This window comes from Bombus pascuorum, chromosome 15 (genome assembly GCF_905332965.1).
Source record: "Bombus pascuorum chromosome 15, iyBomPasc1.1, whole genome shotgun sequence".
In the NCBI taxonomy this organism is placed as follows: Eukaryota; Metazoa; Arthropoda; class Insecta; order Hymenoptera; family Apidae; genus Bombus; species Bombus pascuorum.
In genome coordinates, this window is record NC_083502.1 from 1,307,421 (window position 1) to 1,329,710 (window position 22,290).

Genomic DNA, 22,290 nt, shown 5'->3' on the forward strand with positions numbered 1-22,290 from the left:
AAGAACGTACTTTTTCCGAGTAAATCCGATCTCGAGAAAGACAGACAAGTGTAAGTGAGAAAGAAAGACTGCCGGATGGAGTCCATATACGTTACGTAGCCGGAAGATAGTTTTACGCGCGGGGTATTTGAACAACGTTACGATAATAAATCTATTTTTGATAATTAGGCTGATTATCGTTTCTATGATTTATTATTTTTTGGATTTTTATACATTTATAAGAAATATGAACATGCAAAATTACTCAGAATACCCATAAACGATATAAATTAACAGTATGAATTACATATTGCAGATATATCTACCACATATATACTGCTTTGTTTTAATTAAAATCTTAGTATCTGATACTATTGTCCATGAGCAATTTTTAGTGGTTAATAAATTTCTGCGAAATATTATTCACGTTGAACAATCGAAACACGTATTTCTTCTTTTCCTTTTTTTAATTCTTTCTCGTTGATCATTTAAAGCTGAAATATGAACGTATTTTATCATTTTTAATTGAATGAGTAAAAATTAGAAATAAAAAATTAATACAATCCAAATCAAATTAATTTTAAATAGTAAATAGCTGATAACCAGATTTAATGGTTTAAGAAAAGATTGTTTAATGTCGTACGGTATTAAAACATTTTAGATATAATAATATATTATAATTAAATATAACAATAACATTTTAGATATATAACAAATATTCATGATTTCACAAAATATTTCTATTTTATAGCTATAGTGCTACGTACTTATTAAATCGGAACCAATGTTAATTGATTCCGGCTTCATATTTTGTAACTCATGTAGAATCATGGCATGAAAAGATAATACGGTTGCTCTTGTGAATAATTCTGATACACCGTCTCCAGTTCTAGCGGAAACAGCCCAAAACTCAGCTTTCATTCTCCGCGCTACCTCAGCCGCTCGTTTTTCCATTATTGTATATACCTGATTGGACTAAAAACATTTATTTTATTTTGTAGTTATAGTCAATCAATGTAGTTAGAATCAATGATAACAATAAAATTTAAGTATTTCGTAATTATTGTAATTAAAATAATATTAAATAAATCTACTGTATTATTAAATTATTGTAGATTATTGTATAATTAATGCAATTTTTAATTAATGCCCTATACAAAAATTTGAAGGTCTTCTTTTCGCTAATTTAGTTAATCACATAATGCATTAGAAATTTAACTATTTCCTTATAATTTACATTCGATTTTTGTATATGTCAATAAATTCTGCGCGATTTACCAGTAAATCTCGTTTTGTGCCTATTAAGAATATGTAATATGGCTCCGTATTACTTTGAGCAGCTTCATTTAACCATTGTTGACAGTGTCCCAAAGATATTAAGTTGGCTAAGTCAAAAACAACCATGATTACTAAAATAAGATATTTATAACATAAAACTTTGATACAATTTTTATATTTTACTACACATTCATAACAACAAATTTTTTTATACCATTTGCACTTCTGTAATAAGATGCAGCAATGGATTTAAATCTTTCTTGTCCAGCAGTATCCCATCTGAAATAAGTAAATAAATAATAAATTTTTATTTTCTAACATAATATTTGATAAAAAAAAAATTAAATAATAAAATATGTTGAAACGCGAAATGAACGCACATTTGTAAGTGAAAAGGTACACCCAGAATATCAAACCTTTCTACTTCAAAATCTACACCGATTGTTGCTTTATAGTTATTGTCAAATATTTTGTGGCAAAATCTGGAAAGCAAGCAAAGTTATGTTTATTTTTTTCTTAATGTAAAGTAAAAATAGATATTGTGGTATATTACCGATTTACTAGACATGATTTTCCAACCGAAACATCGCCAATTACAATTGCTTTTGCAATTTTCAAAGATACGCGTTTCGTTTGGCATGATCGTCTAACAATTGGATCAAAATCTCTTTCATTATATTTCGTCATATCAGACGAAAACGGTGGTGGCCAATTATTAACCTAGAAAACGTTTTTATTTTATTATTTGGTACATTTATCTCAAAATTTAATTTTTTAGCAGTATATGTGAATGAAATTAGAAACAAATTAATGTGAAATAATATCTGATATATAATATTCTGTATATAAATTTATTATTAAATATATATATATATATTTTAAAATGCTTTATTCTGAAATAAAGAAACGTAATTGCTTCTTATTCCCTATTTTCATAATTGCTTTGAAGAAAAATATTAATCGATAAAATTACTGAATCGAATATTGAATTTGATTTGAATTTGATTTGAATTTAATTTCCATCGGATGTCCGGCAGCAATTGACATACTCAGACTGATTTAAATATGTTTATCAATAGTATAATTATAAAGTTATGAATTGTTCATTATTTTTCATTAAAAATTATACTCGTAGAAGAACAAAATTTGTAAGTCATACCTGTCTATCATTACGTGCCACTTCAATCATTTTGTAAATAGCTGAACGTGTTTCTAACATTACTTACACTGTATACTGCTCAATATTTCTTATATCGTAATGCAAATATATACAGTTGTACAGCCTTTTATATTTACAATATATATTTATAAATTATTATATTATATTTTATTTGTATAATTTCACTTTGAAACATGAGTACAATACACATTTGAAGACTTCATACGTTTAATATTTATACTATATTCAAATACATATTTATACAGTAAGAACTAGAGAAGCATTTGCATGTTATATGTTGCCTACCCATCGCTAACATAAGTAAGTTTGAACCAAATGAAAACATTGGTTGCTACGGCAGGTGTATACCATTTAATCTACTCTGCTACAAATCAATTACATATTCTAGAATTAAAATAAAATTTTTCTCATAAGTTTCCGATAAGTAAACTTTATCTAAGATACCAATACCAAAATGTAAAATGTATGCGCAAATACTCTTTTTTTATTAAATTGCATTATGGTATAAAAATATCTTTTTTGCATAAATTATAAAATATAAATATTTTACTATAGTAATCGAACAAGGAATGTTTTAAAACGTACAATTTTATATTATAATTATATAGTCATTATTTTATAAAATTGAATTTATACGTAAACGTCTAACGTAGTACACTGATTATTCACATGCTGTTTCCGGCTAAGACCTTCTTTTTAGCAAGATGGCTCCTAAAGCGAAGTCCACGGAAAAGTCAGGTATATTTAAAAGTTTTTAATAACATTTAAATTCCGTCTAACAAGTTTGAAAAATGTTTTAATTTAAACAAACTTATAAAACACGATTAATGCGAATTTGTGATGTAAAAAGTTTGATTAATAAACACGTGCTCAATTTCAACCTTAAACACGTGGCTTGTTGTCTGTTTTGTATATATTTAAAAAAAGTATCGATATATATATCATTATATCATTGTTCTATATTATTAAAATATTTATTATATTTATTCGAGTGGTAAATTTGAAAGAAATTTACAATTTTAATCAAGCTTTTGCATGTTTTACGTAACCTAGAAATTATCCACAACAATTCCTTAAGAACTTTGTGTTATAAATATTTGACTAATATAAGATGTAGAAAGTATAATATTTTGATTATTTATTTAATTTTTTCTAGCCGGCAAACCGGCTGAGAAAAAAGCAGAAAAGAAAACTGAGAAGAAACCAGCTACTGTAGCTTCTACATCAAAGGTTACAAAATCAGCTGCAAAAACATCCACCACTACAAAGAAAGCTGCAGCTGGAGCTGCTAAAACGGCAACTTCTGCGAAGCCTGCAACAAAACCATCAGCAAAACCTGCAGCAAAACCTGCAGCAAAACCTGCAGCAAAACCAGCAGCAAAACCAGCATCTAAAGTTAATGCAAAACCAGTAGTTGCAAAATCTAAGAAAAATGTTCAACCTCCGAAGAAAACATCTAAGGGTGGAAAAACAACTGCCCCACTTCAAAAAGCACTTAAAACTCAAAAAAAGGTTAATATACATAATATTAATGAAAAAAATTGATTTTCATATATTTCAATATACATGATGATAAATGTTGGGGAATCTCGTTGAATGACTGTGATAAAAATATAGCCTACTGCTGATATATCAAATCATAAAAAATGAACATTTGGTTTATCGTATATATATATATATATTTGCATATTGATCATACTTATTTATTTGCAGGTATTGAAAGGTGTTCATGGATCAAGAGTAAGGAAAATAAGGACATCTGTCCACTTCTACCGGCCAAAAACATTTAGGCCACCAAGGGACCCGAAATATGCGAGAAAATCTGTTCCTAATAGAAATCGGTAAGCATTAAATACTTGTGTTACTTTTATCTACCTATTTACGTACATTTAATTTTAAATATTTTATGACATGTATCATTTTATTTATTTATTATAGTTATTATGATGTTATATGAAAAATGTCTAAAACGATTTTATTTTTTTCAGTATGGACGCATTTAATATCATCAAATTTCCATTGACCACCGAAGCTGCAATGAAAAAGATTGAGGACAACAACACATTGGTTTTTATCGTGCATACTCGTGCAAATAAATACCACATCAAATCTTCCATTAAGAAACTCTACGACGTTGATGTGGCCAAAGTGAACACGTTAATTAGACCCGATGGGAAAAAGAAAGCATATGTACGTCTAACACGTGATTATGATGCGCTTGATGTTGCTAATAAAATTGGTATAATATAAATGTACCTATATCGTGAGTAGGGAAGTGTATCTTTCTACATATTATATTGGTTTGGCAATTAAATGATTGCGTATTTTGTCATTACCACCTAATGGTGGTGGTATCCGCAATCACTTAGTTGCCAACCCAACGGAACAAATTTTATATTTACATTTTATTGAAATCATTCATACATTTCATTGAAAATCTGAACAATTATAATCCCAATCTACTTGGAGTTTTACGATAAGGAGCAGGTGTACCCGGTTCTCTGATACCTGGCGTCAATATTTCCTTCCTGTAAACAATATAAAATAATATAAAAATTAATGATACAAAATATCAGATAAATATTATAAAAAAACTTATATTAAGTTTTCTACGGTAATTCAAATACTTTTATGAGATACTGTATGTATTATAAATTTGAAGCACAAGACACTTACTTCCTGATAGAAGCTTGTTCACGTTCAAGTTGTTCTTGCGCCCTAGCTTTCATTTCTTCTTCCGCTTCTTTCATCTGCCCTTCCATTTCATGTAAATGTTGCATGGCTTGTCGTCTTTTTGCTCGTCCACTTCGTCCAGTTTCCTTTACGCTAAAAAACATAGGACCCAATTCGGCTAGCCAGTGGCCATCAACGGCAGTCACACATTGCATGTACTCCTTGCCAGTCATCACAAGTTCATGATACACTACGTAGTCTGGCGTGAACCCCATACCGAACAAAGCTGACGTCGGATGAAGATGGCATGGCATTCCAGTACGACAATTCACGTATTCGCCAATACCTTTCAAACGAGCTGCTTGGTGAAAGTATGCCGAACAAATACATTTCCGTACAATGTCCCAGTCCGTGCCACAGCTTACAACTTCCATCTTTTGTTGTTTGAGAATTTCTTCCAGCTGTTGTCGAACTTCTCTTACTTTCCGCATAGCTTTCGCGTGAATAAAGTGAGCGTTACACCAAGAACTGGAATAACCATTCGCCTTCCATTGATTGTAAACATTTAGATATGTTAGGTGGTCAGACTCTGGTACTTGAAACTTCTCTCGAGCTGAATCGGAATCTTCTTCGCGACCTTTGGGTCGGTAGAATATCGAAGGCACTGACAGCATAGAAACTATGATAAGTATATCTGCAGTGCAACCGAGTTGAGAAGCAACAATAAGCATCTGACATTGTGGCGGGTCTAAGGGGAATTCTGCCATTTGTCGTCCCAAAGGCGTTAAACGTCCTGTATGATCTAATGCACCTAAAATCCACAACTGATACAGAGAATTTAATATGTTATCTTGTGGTGGAGGATCCATAAAATGAAAACCTAATAAATCTTGAACACCTAAAGACTTCAGTAACAATACAGTATTTGCCAGATTGGTTCGTTGTATTTCTGGAACTCCAGTTAATAGTAGTTCGTCTAAATATTGTCTTCGCGTGTATAACCTGTAGCAGGTACCAGGACCAGTACGTCCTGCTCTTCCTGCTCTTTGATCAGCATTTGCTCTGGACACTGGATATACTTGTAAAGCATCCATACCAATTCGTGGGTTATAAACTTTCAATTTGCAATAGCCCGAGTCCACGACGAATACAATTCCGTCGACAGTTAATGAAGTTTCAGCTATATTTGTTGCTACAACGCATTTTCGTAAACCTCCCTCTGAACGTTGAAAAATTTTAGCTTGTAAATCCGAGGGTAGTTGCGAGTAAATAGGTAAAATGGAAAGTGGAGGAGCAGATTCGATCTCTGCTAAACGTTCTTTCAAAGCCTCGCAAGTAACTTCAATGTCTTCCTGACCGGGCATAAAGACCAATACATCCCCTGAACGAGGTTGTAAATGAATTTGTAATACTTGTTTCACCGCAGCGTCAACATAGTCTTCTACTGGATTCTTAGCGTGTAAGACTTCAACTGGAAATGTGCGACCTGGGATTTGGAATGTTGCAGCATTTCCAAAAAATGCTGAAAATTTGCTAGAGTCCATTGTAGCGGATGTTACGATCAATTTCAGATCATGTCGTCTGGCTACAACCTCTCTCAACAAACCAAATAAGACATCAGTAGATAAAGATCTTTCATGAGCTTCATCCATGATAATTACACTATATCGATCCAAATCTCCTTCCCTTAAGCTTTCTCTTAATAAGATACCATCAGTCATATATTTAATAACAGTATCTTTTGAAGTGCAATCCTCAAAACGAATAGCATAACCAACTTTGTCTCCTAAAGCAGTAGCCATTTCATCAGAAACTCTTTTTGCCACAGACATAGCTGCTACTCTTCTTGGTTGTGTACATCCAATTATGCCATAGCGACTATAACCGTCTTCATGTAGATATTGAGTCAATTGTGTTGTTTTTCCACTGCCAGTTTCTCCAACAATAACTACTACGCTGTTTTCTCTAATTACATTTAGTAATTCTTGTCGTACAGCAAATACTGGAAGACTCCTCCTCTGGTGTTGAATGGACCTGTATTTAGCTTCTCCAGTAACTTCATCTCGTATATGACGCGCATATTTTTGACCAGCTTTGAAGTCAGTTTCTTGATCTTCCTTATCATCTTTGTGTCTATCACGTACACCCATGATATTACCAATATGAGTTCCAGCTAGTTCCCAATGTTTTTTCTGCGCCCTTTTCCGTTCTTTTTGTTCACGATATGCTCTTACCAAGGCCGACCCTTTTCTCGCTACAAGTGCCATATCAGAAGTAGGATCACGTACAGGTACAACAGGCTCTGGCTGTTTAGTGAATACAATTCGACCATCCAAAAATGGTGGAACAACATTATGGACTAGGAGATGTACTCCGGTTTCTCCTTCATCATCAGGATCATCATCATGATCTAAAGAACTTATGACACCAGATATTAACATTCTGTTACGTTCCCACAATTCGTTATCTTTATTTATCTGTCGCTGTTGTGCGGAAAGACGCTTCTGTCTGGATTTTCGGCCTGTTAACCAGTGCATTCGTCTCCTTGCTGTCTGTATTTTGTCTATTATTGATTTGATATGCTGTTTCCATCTGAAATGTGGATCTATGTGAAGTCCAAGGTATTTAACTTGCCTTGTTTGTGTTATTTGCGTGCCGTTCAGGAAGATGTTTGGTGTTACCTGTTTTCTCAGTGTGAATGTGATGTGGTTGCATTTGTTAGGGTTAGCTTTAATTTATTTGTCTTGTAGCCACTTTTCTATTTTTGTGATGTGTTTTTGTAGTATTGTGGCTGCTGTTACAGGGTTAGTGTGCCTGACTAGTACGGCTGTGTCGTCCGCGAATGTCAATATTTTGATATTGGTAGTTGTTGGTATGTTGGCCGTGTACAGTATGTATAATATAGGTTCTAGGACGCTTCCTTGCGAAATCCCTGCTTTGATGTCTTTCACTTCGGAGTATGCGTCCTTGATTTTTATTGTGAAGGTTCTGTTGATTATATATGATTTTGTTAATTGGTATATTTGTTCCGGGAATTGTTTCTTGATTGTTTGTAGTAGGCTTTCGTGGTTTATTTTGTCGAATGCTTTCTCTATGTCCATGAATAGGGCTGTACAATATTGTTTGTTTTCTATTGTGTGCATTATTTCGTTGACAAGCCTGTGCATTTATTCTATGGTGGAGTGTTTGTTCCTGAATCCAAATTGGTGGTCTGGTATTAATTTTTCCTTCTCTGTTATTGGTTTTAGTCGGGCGTATATTACTTTTTCTAGTATTTTGGAGAGCACGGGAAGTAGTGATATTGGTCTGTAAGATGTTTCGTGTGGGTCTTTGTGCTTGTTTCCATAATTTTGGATAGTTTTGGATTCTTAGTATTGCATTGAATATTATAGTGATTAGTCGTATCGCTTTTGGAGGAAGGTTTTTCAAGATTTTACCATTGATTAGGTCGATTCCTGGTGCTTTGTTGTTTCTTGTTTTTTCGTTTATGTTTCTATTTTCTTGTGCTGTTGTTTTAGGTATGGTGTATTGCTTGTCAATTGCGGTGCTAGTGTTTAGCGTATCGTCGTCCGTATGACTATTGTGGTTGCTGTTATTGATGTTGTGTGGTGTAAATGTGTTGCATAGGTGGTTGGAAGTTCGGGCGTTTTCAATGGGATGTTGCAGTTGATTTTGCTCTCGATTATTTCTTTGAAGGTTTGTCAATTGGTGGATTTGTTGCATAGTGTCTCTGGGTTGTTGTAGAGTATTGGCCTGTTTCTGTATGTAATTATTATGGGTCTATGGTCGGAGCTAAGCTAGATGCTGGGTGCTATATTTATTTTATTTCCATTTAGTCCCTTTATGACTGCAAAGTCGAGTAGGTCAGGGATTTTGCTCAGGTCTGTCGGCCAGTATGTCGGTCTTCCTGTGGATAATATATTGAAGTTGTTTTTCCTGATCTGTTTTTCCAGGGTTCTACCTCGAGGTGTAGTGATTCTTGATCCCCATGTTGGGTGCTTTGAGTTGTAGTCTCCTGCTGCGATATACTTGTCGCCTAATTGTTGGAAGTATTCTTCCCACATTTGTGCTGTGATTTTGTGTCACGGTGGTGCATATACTGCTGACAGCTGTAGATGGTTGCTGCTAGTTTGTACGGTAACGGTGGTTGCTTGTATGTGTTCTTTACTAATTTGACTGTGTAGGTGGTGTTTAATGTCGTTTCTTATTATTACTGCGGTGCCTCCGTGTGCTTTTCCTGAGGGGTGCTTGGTATCGTATATGGTATAGTACGGTATTTTTATGTAGCTTTTTGTTGTGAACTGCGTTTCTGATACCAGTAGTATGTCTATGTTGTTGTGATACAGGAATGTTTTGGTTTCTAGGGCCCTTTGTTGTAGGCCGTTAGAGTTCCAGGCTGCTATTTTTAGTATGTCCATTTTTATTTTTTGCTTAGCATGTTTGTTATCAGTTGTATCATAGCTGTGATTTATTGTGTTTGCTGTTTGAGTGCTGCGTTTTATTCGCTTATCAATTTTGTTAACATTTCGGTGTTTTTGATGGATTGCTTTAGTAGTTCTTTGATTTCTGCAGCGTCAGTGGTGTTATGGTTCTGGTTTTGGTTGACTACGGGTGTTATTTGCTTGGTTACTTGCGCGTGTCTTCGACTACCAGAGGTGTTGGTATTATTGTGGTTGATATTCGTTACGTGCTGTACGTTTGTTGGTGTCTCAGTTTCTGCGCTATCTTGTTATGTGTGATAGTTATTGTATGTCCTGCTTCGAAGCGACGAAGACAGTTTGCGTTGAAGTATTTTTCTGGCTGGACAGCCTTTGTAGCTGGCTGGGTGGTTTCCGCTGCAGTTGTAGCACTTTACCTCGTTTATTTTTCCCGTGTATGGGTAGTACGTTGTTAAATGCTTTTCTGCGCATTTGACACACACCGGGTTTCTGTTGCAGTAGTTTTTTGTGTGTCCATATTGTTGACACCGCATGCATTGTGGTATGTCTTTTTTGTGCCTGGGTGGTTCGACTGTAATTATTGTGTTTAGGATTTGTTTTATTTCGAAAATTTCCTTCTTATTGCTATTCAGTTCGAGTTCAATTAGGAATAGCGGCAGTGATTGTTTAGTATCAATTTTCTTTATGTTGTTAATTCCTCACATATGTTGTTTGTGTTTGTCTTTGGGTGTAGTCCTCTGATTACTGCTTTATGGCTTTTGTCAGTTTTGAGTTGGTAGGTATGGTACCCGGCGTTGTTTTCTTTCAGCACATTTACCACTATTCTGTAGGTTTCTGGGGCGTTGGTTAGCACTTTTACCTGGTCCAGTTTTAATTGTTTAATTGTGTAGTTTTCTATGCCTGTCGTGATGTTTAGCAGTTCGAGGAGGGGGTCTATTATCTGCGCGTCGATGTAGATTGGTGGTGGTTTGTTGTTGTGTGTTGTCGGTTTTTCCGTTGTGTCTGGTTCCTTCTCTTGTGGCAGTGCGTTGAAGGGGTTTTGTAGAGGAATTTCCTGGAGCCATTGCTTTCTTTCTGTTTCTGCGGCCCTCCTAGTATTTGTGTTTGTTGTTAGTTTTCTTCTTTTGCTGCGAGTTACGACCTTCCAGCTTTCCTTTTGTTGTGTTAGATCGTTGTTGGTGGTGTTTCTCTCGTCGCTCATTTGAGTGATTTCCATTTTGGTTTCTGTGCATTCTTGAACTTCCATGGTTTTGTATATGGCGTATGTTTCGCCGTTGTTTGATATCCTGAGCGGTGGCACCCGCTGCATTGCTTTGCTTTCCCCGCTTTTCGCACTTTCCGTGGCACTGTTTTTTACGTCCGATTTCGACGGGGAGACCTCTCCGGGCACCAGGCACGTCTGCACTCTTCGGCTGTCGAAAGGGAACTTGATTTGAATTTAATTTCCATCGGATGTCCGGCAGCAATTGACATACTCAGACTGATTTAAATATGTTTATCAATAGTATAATTATAAAGTTATGAATTGTTCATTATTTTTCATTAAAAATTATACTCGTAGAAGAACAAAATTTGTAAGTCATACCTGTCTATCATTACGTGCCACTTCAATCATTTTGTAAATAGCTGAACGTGTTTCTAACATTACTTACACTGTATACTGCTCAATATTTCTTATATCGTAATGCAAATATATACAGTTGTACAGCCTTTTATATTTACAATATATATTTATAAATTATTATATTATATTTTATTTGTATAATTTCACTTTGAAACATGAGTACAATACACATTTGAAGACTTCATACGTTTAATATTTATACTATATTCAAATACATATTTATACAGTAAGAACTAGAGAAGCATTTGCATGTTATATGTTGCCTACCCATCGCTAACATAAGTAAGTTTGAACCAAATGAAAACATTGGTTGCTACGGCAGGTGTATACCATTTAATCTACTCTGCTACAAATCAATTACATATTCTAGAATTAAAATAAAATTTTTCTCATAAGTTTCCGATAAGTAAACTTTATCTAAGATACCAATACCAAAATGTAAAATGTATGCGCAAATACTCTTTTTTTATTAAATTGCATTATGGTATAAAAATATCTTTTTTGCATAAATTATAAAATATAAATATTTTACTATAGTAATCGAACAAGGAATGTTTTAAAACGTACAATTTTATATTATAATTATATAGTCATTATTTTATAAAATTGAATTTATACGTAAACGTCTAACGTAGTACACTGATTATTCACATGCTGTTTCCGGCTAAGACCTTCTTTTTAGCAAGATGGCTCCTAAAGCGAAGTCCACGGAAAAGTCAGGTATATTTAAAAGTTTTTAATAACATTTAAATTCCGTCTAACAAGTTTGAAAAATGTTTTAATTTAAACAAACTTATAAAACACGATTAATGCGAATTTGTGATGTAAAAAGTTTGATTAATAAACACGTGCTCAATTTCAACCTTAAACACGTGGCTTGTTGTCTGTTTTGTATATATTTAAAAAAAGTATCGATATATATATCATTATATCATTGTTCTATATTATTAAAATATTTATTATATTTATTCGAGTGGTAAATTTGAAAGAAATTTACAATTTTAATCAAGCTTTTGCATGTTTTACGTAACCTAGAAATTATCCACAACAATTCCTTAAGAACTTTGTGTTATAAATATTTGACTAATATAAGATGTAGAAAGTATAATATTTTGATTATTTATTTAATTTTTTCTAGCCGGCAAACCGGCTGAGAAAAAAGCAGAAAAGAAAACTGAGAAGAAACCAGCTACTGTAGCTTCTACATCAAAGGTTACAAAATCAGCTGCAAAAACATCCACCACTACAAAGAAAGCTGCAGCTGGAGCTGCTAAAACGGCAACTTCTGCGAAGCCTGCAACAAAACCATCAGCAAAACCTGCAGCAAAACCTGCAGCAAAACCTGCAGCAAAACCAGCAGCAAAACCAGCATCTAAAGTTAATGCAAAACCAGTAGTTGCAAAATCTAAGAAAAATGTTCAACCTCCGAAGAAAACATCTAAGGGTGGAAAAACAACTGCCCCACTTCAAAAAGCACTTAAAACTCAAAAAAAGGTTAATATACATAATATTAATGAAAAAAATTGATTTTCATATATTTCAATATACATGATGATAAATGTTGGGGAATCTCGTTGAATGACTGTGATAAAAATATAGCCTACTGCTGATATATCAAATCATAAAAAATGAACATTTGGTTTATCGTATATATATATATATATTTGCATATTGATCATACTTATTTATTTGCAGGTATTGAAAGGTGTTCATGGATCAAGAGTAAGGAAAATAAGGACATCTGTCCACTTCTACCGGCCAAAAACATTTAGGCCACCAAGGGACCCGAAATATGCGAGAAAATCTGTTCCTAATAGAAATCGGTAAGCATTAAATACTTGTGTTACTTTTATCTACCTATTTACGTACATTTAATTTTAAATATTTTATGACATGTATCATTTTATTTATTTATTATAGTTATTATGATGTTATATGAAAAATGTCTAAAACGATTTTATTTTTTTCAGTATGGACGCATTTAATATCATCAAATTTCCATTGACCACCGAAGCTGCAATGAAAAAGATTGAGGACAACAACACATTGGTTTTTATCGTGCATACTCGTGCAAATAAATACCACATCAAATCTTCCATTAAGAAACTCTACGACGTTGATGTGGCCAAAGTGAACACGTTAATTAGACCCGATGGGAAAAAGAAAGCATATGTACGTCTAACACGTGATTATGATGCGCTTGATGTTGCTAATAAAATTGGTATAATATAAATGTACCTATATCGTGAGTAGGGAAGTGTATCTTTCTACATATTATATTGGTTTGGCAATTAAATGATTGCGTATTTTGTCATTACCACCTAATGGTGGTGGTATCCGCAATCACTTAGTTGCCAACCCAACGGAACAAATTTTATATTTACATTTTATTGAAATCATTCATACATTTCATTGAAAATCTGAACAATTATAATCCCAATCTACTTGGAGTTTTACGATAAGGAGCAGGTGTACCCGGTTCTCTGATACCTGGCGTCAATATTTCCTTCCTGTAAACAATATAAAATAATATAAAAATTAATGATACAAAATATCAGATAAATATTATAAAAAAACTTATATTAAGTTTTCTACGGTAATTCAAATACTTTTATGAGATACTGTATGTATTATAAATTTGAAGCACAAGACACTTACTTCCTGATAGAAGCTTGTTCACGTTCAAGTTGTTCTTGCGCCCTAGCTTTCATTTCTTCTTCCGCTTCTTTCATCTGCCCTTCCATTTCATGTAAATGTTGCATGGCTTGTCGTCTTTTTGCTCGTCCACTTCGTCCAGTTTCCTTTACGCTAAAAAACATAGGACCCAATTCGGCTAGCCAGTGGCCATCAACGGCAGTCACACATTGCATGTACTCCTTGCCAGTCATCACAAGTTCATGATACACTACGTAGTCTGGCGTGAACCCCATACCGAACAAAGCTGACGTCGGATGAAGATGGCATGGCATTCCAGTACGACAATTCACGTATTCGCCAATACCTTTCAAACGAGCTGCTTGGTGAAAGTATGCCGAACAAATACATTTCCGTACAATGTCCCAGTCCGTGCCACAGCTTACAACTTCCATCTTTTGTTGTTTGAGAATTTCTTCCAGCTGTTGTCGAACTTCTCTTACTTTCCGCATAGCTTTCGCGTGAATAAAGTGAGCGTTACACCAAGAACTGGAATAACCATTCGCCTTCCATTGATTGTAAACATTTAGATATGTTAGGTGGTCAGACTCTGGTACTTGAAACTTCTCTCGAGCTGAATCGGAATCTTCTTCGCGACCTTTGGGTCGGTAGAATATCGAAGGCACTGACAGCATAGAAACTATGATAAGTATATCTGCAGTGCAACCGAGTTGAGAAGCAACAATAAGCATCTGACATTGTGGCGGGTCTAAGGGGAATTCTGCCATTTGTCGTCCCAAAGGCGTTAAACGTCCTGTATGATCTAATGCACCTAAAATCCACAACTGATACAGAGAATTTAATATGTTATCTTGTGGTGGAGGATCCATAAAATGAAAACCTAATAAATCTTGAACACCTAAAGACTTCAGTAACAATACAGTATTTGCCAGATTGGTTCGTTGTATTTCTGGAACTCCAGTTAATAGTAGTTCGTCTAAATATTGTCTTCGCGTGTATAACCTGTAGCAGGTACCAGGACCAGTACGTCCTGCTCTTCCTGCTCTTTGATCAGCATTTGCTCTGGACACTGGATATACTTGTAAAGCATCCATACCAATTCGTGGGTTATAAACTTTCAATTTGCAATAGCCCGAGTCCACGACGAATACAATTCCGTCGACAGTTAATGAAGTTTCAGCTATATTTGTTGCTACAACGCATTTTCGTAAACCTCCCTCTGAACGTTGAAAAATTTTAGCTTGTAAATCCGAGGGTAGTTGCGAGTAAATAGGTAAAATGGAAAGTGGAGGAGCAGATTCGATCTCTGCTAAACGTTCTTTCAAAGCCTCGCAAGTAACTTCAATGTCTTCCTGACCGGGCATAAAGACCAATACATCCCCTGAACGAGGTTGTAAATGAATTTGTAATACTTGTTTCACCGCAGCGTCAACATAGTCTTCTACTGGATTCTTAGCGTGTAAGACTTCAACTGGAAATGTGCGACCTGGGATTTGGAATGTTGCAGCATTTCCAAAAAATGCTGAAAATTTGCTAGAGTCCATTGTAGCGGATGTTACGATCAATTTCAGATCATGTCGTCTGGCTACAACCTCTCTCAACAAACCAAATAAGACATCAGTAGATAAAGATCTTTCATGAGCTTCATCCATGATAATTACACTATATCGATCCAAATCTCCTTCCCTTAAGCTTTCTCTTAATAAGATACCATCAGTCATATATTTAATAACAGTATCTTTTGAAGTGCAATCCTCAAAACGAATAGCATAACCAACTTTGTCTCCTAAAGCAGTAGCCATTTCATCAGAAACTCTTTTTGCCACAGACATAGCTGCTACTCTTCTTGGTTGTGTACATCCAATTATGCCATAGCGACTATAACCGTCTTCATGTAGATATTGAGTCAATTGTGTTGTTTTTCCACTGCCAGTTTCTCCAACAATAACTACTACGCTGTTTTCTCTAATTACATTTAGTAATTCTTGTCGTACAGCAAATACTGGAAGACTCCTCCTCTGGTGTTGAATGGACCTGTATTTAGCTTCTCCAGTAACTTCATCTCGTATATGACGCGCATATTTTTGACCAGCTTTGAAGTCAGTTTCTTGATCTTCCTTATCATCTTTGTGTCTATCACGTACACCCATGATATTACCAATATGAGTTCCAGCTAGTTCCCAATGTTTTTTCTGCGCCCTTTTCCGTTCTTTTTGTTCACGATATGCTCTTACCAAGGCCGACCCTTTTCTCGCTACAAGTGCCATATCAGAAGTAGGATCACGTACAGGTACAACAGGCTCTGGCTGTTTAGTGAATACAATTCGACCATCCAAAAATGGTGGAACAACATTATGGACTAGGAGATGTACTCTGGTTTCTCCTTCATCATCAGGATCATCATCATGATCTAAAGAACTTATGACACCAGATGTTAACATTCTGTTACGTTCCCACAATTCGTTATCTTTATTTATCTGTCGCTGTTGTGCGGAAAGACGCTTTTGTCTTTTTGCTTCCAATTCCATTTCCTTTTTACGGGTATATTCTTCAGAAACGTCAGCAAATGCATGATTTTCTCCATCATCCAAGGCATACCATTCTCTATCCAGTCTTTGTTGCTCTTCTTCCCACAAGTCCCACAGGTCCTTTTCCTCCCCAGATATGCTAGGTGTAGCACCACTAGCTTTGCGATCTTTATTCCAAGGGTTATATTTATACGAAGGCGTAAATTCACTTCTAACACTGTCTCTACCATCTTTAATATTATATAGGTTGGGTGTTGGATGATCCCAACTGGATTTTCTTGGTTCTTCATCTTCGTCATCATCCCAATTACTTTTAGATGTTGAATCCTTTGTTTTAAATATTGGAGTTTGCGGTTCATCTTTAAACCTTAAGGGTGTTTGTCTACTACTATCTCTAACACTGTCTCTGCTTCTACTCCTTTCCCTATCCCAATCTCTGTATCGATCCCTATTTCTATCCCTATCTCTATTCCGATCTTTGTCCTTATAATTGTGTCTACGATTTTTGTCCTGTGCACTCAATCTTTGATGCTTTAATCGTGCTTCTAATCTTTGTTGTGCCTCAGTATTCACCCCACCAGTATGAGTTGGAGTTTCTTCAGCATAAGATCTGTATTTTCTTTCCTTAATCTCTGATTTTGATGAACTTGATTCAGATCTCAATGAGTTAACTTCCTGTGAATTTTCTTGCCTTTTTCGTTTTGCAAGTTTGTCAAGACCCAAGACAGATACCTGAGGCTTTTTAAATGTATGATCAGAGGGTTTCTTCCGAATAATCAAACCTCCTACTTGATTTTTGTCACTCCCTTCTAATCTATACAAACTCGACCCGTTTAATGTATCCATCTTTTTACACTGAGTAATATACGTTACTCAAATTTTATACGTTCAATAGCGCACAAAGTAGTTATTTTTTAATAAATATGTATAATACTACAATATAGAATATAATTACGTTTCAGACACTACGTTTCAGACACTATCCTTTGGACGCCACCTTACAAATGCTACGTTCTAGACGCCATCTTGTAAACGCGAAGTTTTAGACGCCATCCTGTAAACGCAGTTTTAGACGCCCTCTTATAACTAACTAACTAACTAAAACTAAATTAGTTTCATAATCTATGGATGGAACTACGATAAGAGAAAAAATATAGTCAATGACATCCATTAATAGCAATTCATTAAATTCCTTAGAAATTATTATTACTAGTTATTACATATTCATTTGAGTACATTATGAACATCTCATCTATTATAATTTTTATTCGTGTAAATAAAAATTTTACTTGTGAAATGAATTTTCGGCAAGATAATTTTCTATTTTATATTTCAAAACTGTAAATGCACTAATATATATTATAAACTGGTGTAGACCTGCCGCTCCTTCTGGCGTGAATATCTTGTACTATAATAGGGTAAAACCTAGCGCGCCGAATTTAACTGCACAACAACCTGGCAACGAACAAAAGTTTATTTAACAATTTATTGATTAAATATCGAAATTATTAATCAGTAATAATTGCGATCACTTTCAAATTTCGTATTTACTTTCGTTACCATAGGAAGAAACATTGTCAAGGCATAAATCGATCGCTTTCTAATATTATCAACTCCAATCAAATTAATGTTTATCAATATTAATTATTGCAACTTATGTTATTGGATAATAAACAAATCATAGATTGTCATGTAAAATTCGAGTAGATAAATAGGTTATTCTGTGACCCAAGAAGCTAAAATCGTTGAATCGTAAAATCGTTAGAACCGTCACGCTGAGCACAGAATCTAAGTAAATTTCATTAAAGCGTAAATTTTGGTTAAAAATTAAAAAATTTTTTAAATTAAAAAATTCAATCTATTATAATTCAGTCTTAAATATAAATTATTGTTCACGTTAATTTTTCTCTGTGTGTATTTTTTCATTTAAACGTCGAGTTAGCTTTTAGAATTGTTTGAAGTTAAAATACGAGCAGAGTACTGAAGCACTTTACGTGCTGCAACCTCGCGAAGTTCTCCAAAATTTTGGAAAATTCACACAATACGTCAATACATAAATGCAACCTTATTTTCCCTAGACTTTGATCACATGGTTTTATTTACTTGTGACTCAACTCGTTGGTCAGACGGTACAGTATAGTCTGTATAGTGCAGTACTATCAGCTATCAACCTTTCATGATATCCACTTTCCAATTTTGTTTTTTGTAAATATGTAAGAAATGATAGTATCATAATAGTAGTTAAAAGTAATTAAAGAAAGTACTGCTGGAAAGTGATGTTGAAAAGTATAGGATGGTACTAAAACATATGTGAATTATCAAAAGATATGTTACAAATTTGAAAAATACATTTTACATGTCATTTATTTGAAATCAATATTTTAACATATTTCGATTAACGGTAGCAAATATACGAAATAATAATGATAGAATCATCAGCATGGAATTCGAAAAAGGACGAGACCATATACAAAACTGCAGGTTCGATACATTTACGAAAATATGGACAGTTTTTTGAGAATTTAGCTAAGCAAACATGGAAAAAAGATTCTACATTAGAATATTTTATGGAAGGTCCTCTTCGGCTTGTATACAAACCTGTTGAGGATATCAGCTTGATAAATTTAATAGAAATGGAAAATAAATATTTATCAAAGCTACTTGCTGCAGTTGCTGGTACCTGCAGAGAAATTAGGCTTCTTGTGATGGAAGCTAAGATGTTCTATAAAAAATTGTTTACTCATGGTGAAAGAGGGGCAGAGAATAATCAGAATAATATCACATATCTTTTGTCTGATCTGCAAGATCTATTTGTTTTTGTGAATAGGATATGGACTGTAGCACATTTGACAACAGAACAGTTATCTAGCCTAGCAGGTGACTCTAACGATATTTATTTACCTGTATTAATAGAACACTTTATTGATTTGTTTATAATAGTTTTGACATTGGATGAAATTATTGAATCCCAGCCTTCATTGTTGGAACAATGGAAAAAGTATAGAATGAATGTGCGTTCTATCATGCACAATCCGTTGCAATTTGGCATAAGTGAATCTAAATTACATACACTGAATAAGTTATTAAAAGATTTACAAGAGAATTTATTGAAGAAAGTTTTATTTTCCAAGACGATTGAACGTATAATGGATGTGAATAAAGCATCTATAATGAGTGAACAGATTACTAATTATTTAAAAAATTTAATGGTAGACATAGAAAATAAACCAAATGATTATGTTTCATTGAATAAAAGTTGGATCAAAATAAATATTGGAATTGTTGTAACAACAAAATTATTTGGCACCTGTGATAAAAGATTAATTAAAAGAGTGCTTGAAAATAATAAAAAGTTTTATGCTGTAAATTTAATTGGAAATGTCATATGGATTCCAAGTAAATTTTTAAGTGATTTTTTGCCAAAAGAAGCTGGTAATGCTGTCAGTCAACAAGTAGGAGAAAAAATACTATGTTTGAGGATACAAAAACTTTCCCAGACTGTGAATGGCTTAATTCAAAAAGCAGTAACATGGTGCATTGAAATGCAAAGTATTTTAATGAAAACAAGTCTTCAGATTTCAGATATTGGGCAGAAACAAACTTTATTAATTGATTTAGTTGCATTGTTATCTCAGATTAAAGAAATTGTATCTTTTATAATAAATATGCATGCGATTCTTATTAAACCAATGAATCGTAACACTGTTCAATTAATTTGTAGATTAATAGAAGTACAAAAGTCTTTGCAGACTACATTTTACATATTCGGACCAGTTATAGTGCAATCACAAAGTCAAGTATTACAATACTTGAGTTATTATATTTTAATTACATTGGAAACTGCTCGAAAGAGTTTAATTCAGAAGGACAAAGGTTATAGCAGAGAAAAATTGGATGCATTGTCACTAGTAGGTTTAAGTATGAGATTATTAAATGGACCACCAAGTGCAGATAGAAGATTAATAATCAGATGTGCTCTAGCGTGTGCTAGTCAATTAACAGATACTTTTAAGGAAGAGGACATGGTGAAATTGAGATTTTCATTGAATAATTACGATATTGTTGCGGAATTGTACAATATTATTACAGATATCTGTGATTACTCTATATTACTGTATCATCAGAATATAATTCCAGCTTATTTTTCTTCTGTAATAGATAGTAATTTAAGTATAAATCACATAGTTCATTTGTTTAATGCATTTAACAGCACCATTAGTGAACAAGAAGGATTAAATTTAAAACAGAAAAGAATTATGCAATTAAGAGAAATGTTGACTAAGAATATATTAGAACCTGTTTGTCATGAAATTGAAACTAATCTAAGACTTCATGTCCATTCACATTTAAAATTGGATTCTACAAATCCATTCAATATTGGGGCAAAAGATGGTGGAAGAATAGTACGATCATTACCATTACCTTTAACAAATAGTATGATATACGCTAAAAGATTCATTGAACATTACCTTGATGATATGTTTTACAATCTCACTACAGTAGCATTACATGATTGGAGAACATATAGAATGATGCATGCTTTGGCACATTATAAATTAAATCTACATACTGTACAAAACTATTTACCTACACAAACCTTGGAACAGGGCTTAGATGCTTTAGAAATTATGAGAAATATTCATGTATTTGTATCAAAATATTTATATAATTTAAACACTCAAACTTTCATTGAACATACTAGTAACAATAAACATTTAAATACTATTGGAATTCGACATATAGCAAATTCTATCAGAACACATGGAACTGGTATTATGAGTACAACAGTTAACTTTGTATATCAATTTCTTCGTATAAAATTACACACATTTTCACAATTCCTTTTTGATGAACATATAAAGTCGAGATTAATGCGAGATATAAGGTTCATCAAGGTTCAAAGAGAAAATGGTAGAACGCCTTATACATATGAGAGAGCAGAGAAATTTCAGAAAGGGATCAGAAAATTAGGTATGACACCTGATGGTTTAAGTTATTTAGATCAATTTCGACAATTAATAACTCAAATTGGAAATGCATTGGGGTATGTACGATTAATTAGATCTGGTGGACTGCATGCTAGTTCAAATGCTATTTCATTTCTGCCAAACATCGATTCATCTGTACCATTTGAATTAATGTGTAAAAATTTAAGTTATGGTGTAACAACTCAATCAGCAGCAAAGTGTTTAGAAAATAATATTGCAAATTTAATACGAAACTTTACAGAAGGAATACAATACTTCAAACTTCTTGTTGATGTATTTGCATCTGCTTTTCGAGATACTGAATCACATCATCTGCAACAATTTTATGCTATTGTACCTCCATTAACATTAAGTTTTATTGATAACTCAATATCGAATAAAGAAAAAATGTTTAAGAAAAATCAAACAGGTGCAGCTTTTACTGATGATGGTTTTGCAATGGGAATTGCTTACATAAATGCTCTTTTAAATCAGTCATCAGAATTGGATAGTTTACATTGGTTTAAAACAGTTGAACAGCATATAAATGCTGAACAGCAGGCTGCAGAAAGTAAAAATGTTCAAGGAGATGAAAAATTGCAACAAACAAGAGCATTAACATTAAAACGTTTAGGTGAAAGAAGTGCTGAATTCCAATTGCTCTATTATAGTTTGTCTGGCGCTAGAGTATTCTTTAAACAGTCTGATATGTAATATTCCACAATCTGTAAAATGTATTATTGAGTTAATTAATTACAATGTGATTGTTAAATATTTTTGTTTCATATTTCTCATTACTATTGTATAAAGAATGTCAAATTATATACTGTATAATACTATTATGTGCTTTATAAAAAATAGCTTTAAAACACTTTATATGCTATAAATTTACTTTATTTTCGTAATCCTTTTGTAACTTGTATTATATATATATATATATATATATATTACAATAATGAGAAAATAA

At 33.5% G+C, this 22,290-nt stretch overlaps 6 protein-coding genes across 6 annotated transcripts; 3 read left to right on the plus strand and 3 right to left on the minus strand.

Annotated features, from left to right (window-relative positions):
- Positions 1–128: 128 nt before the first annotated feature.
- On the minus strand, positions 129–2,476 carry LOC132914960 (ras-related protein Rab-34-like). Its single transcript, XM_060974511.1, has 7 exons — positions 2,417–2,476; positions 1,811–1,977; positions 1,638–1,739; positions 1,472–1,536; positions 1,258–1,388; positions 747–954; positions 129–473 (listed from the first exon to the last, which is right to left on the minus strand). The coding sequence occupies exons 1-7, from the start codon at positions 2,474–2,476 to the stop codon at positions 403–405; spliced, it is 804 nt and encodes a 267-aa protein (XP_060830494.1). The 3' UTR covers positions 129–402.
- Positions 2,477–3,053: 577 nt separating this feature from the next.
- LOC132914956 (large ribosomal subunit protein uL23-like) lies at positions 3,054–4,722 on the plus strand. Its single transcript, XM_060974500.1, has 4 exons — positions 3,054–3,175; positions 3,594–3,949; positions 4,151–4,278; positions 4,426–4,722. Exons 1-4 carry the CDS (start codon positions 3,142–3,144, stop codon positions 4,685–4,687), a joined length of 780 nt encoding a protein of 259 aa, XP_060830483.1. The 5' UTR covers positions 3,054–3,141; the 3' UTR covers positions 4,688–4,722.
- Positions 4,723–4,777: 55 nt separating this feature from the next.
- Positions 4,778–7,754, minus strand: LOC132914936 (pre-mRNA-splicing factor ATP-dependent RNA helicase PRP16-like). Its single transcript, XM_060974459.1, has 2 exons — positions 5,114–7,754; positions 4,778–4,965 (listed from the first exon to the last, which is right to left on the minus strand). The coding sequence occupies exons 1-2, from the start codon at positions 7,645–7,647 to the stop codon at positions 4,884–4,886; spliced, it is 2,616 nt and encodes an 871-aa protein (XP_060830442.1). The 5' UTR covers positions 7,648–7,754; the 3' UTR covers positions 4,778–4,883.
- Positions 7,755–11,771: 4,017 nt separating this feature from the next.
- On the plus strand, positions 11,772–13,440 carry LOC132914955 (large ribosomal subunit protein uL23-like). The gene is made up of 4 exons (XM_060974499.1): positions 11,772–11,893; positions 12,312–12,667; positions 12,869–12,996; positions 13,144–13,440. The coding sequence occupies exons 1-4, from the start codon at positions 11,860–11,862 to the stop codon at positions 13,403–13,405; spliced, it is 780 nt and encodes a 259-aa protein (XP_060830482.1). The 5' UTR covers positions 11,772–11,859; the 3' UTR covers positions 13,406–13,440.
- Positions 13,441–13,495: 55 nt separating this feature from the next.
- LOC132914934 (pre-mRNA-splicing factor ATP-dependent RNA helicase PRP16-like) lies at positions 13,496–17,358 on the minus strand. Its single transcript, XM_060974457.1, has 2 exons — positions 13,832–17,358; positions 13,496–13,683 (listed from the first exon to the last, which is right to left on the minus strand). Exons 1-2 carry the CDS (start codon positions 17,200–17,202, stop codon positions 13,602–13,604), a joined length of 3,453 nt encoding a protein of 1,150 aa, XP_060830440.1. The 5' UTR covers positions 17,203–17,358; the 3' UTR covers positions 13,496–13,601.
- A 1,114-nt stretch (positions 17,359–18,472) lies between these two features.
- LOC132914935 (WASH complex subunit 4) lies at positions 18,473–22,199 on the plus strand. Its single transcript, XM_060974458.1, has one exon. It carries the CDS (start codon positions 18,780–18,782, stop codon positions 22,035–22,037), a length of 3,258 nt encoding a protein of 1,085 aa, XP_060830441.1. The 5' UTR covers positions 18,473–18,779; the 3' UTR covers positions 22,038–22,199.
- Positions 22,200–22,290: the final 91 nt, after the last annotated feature.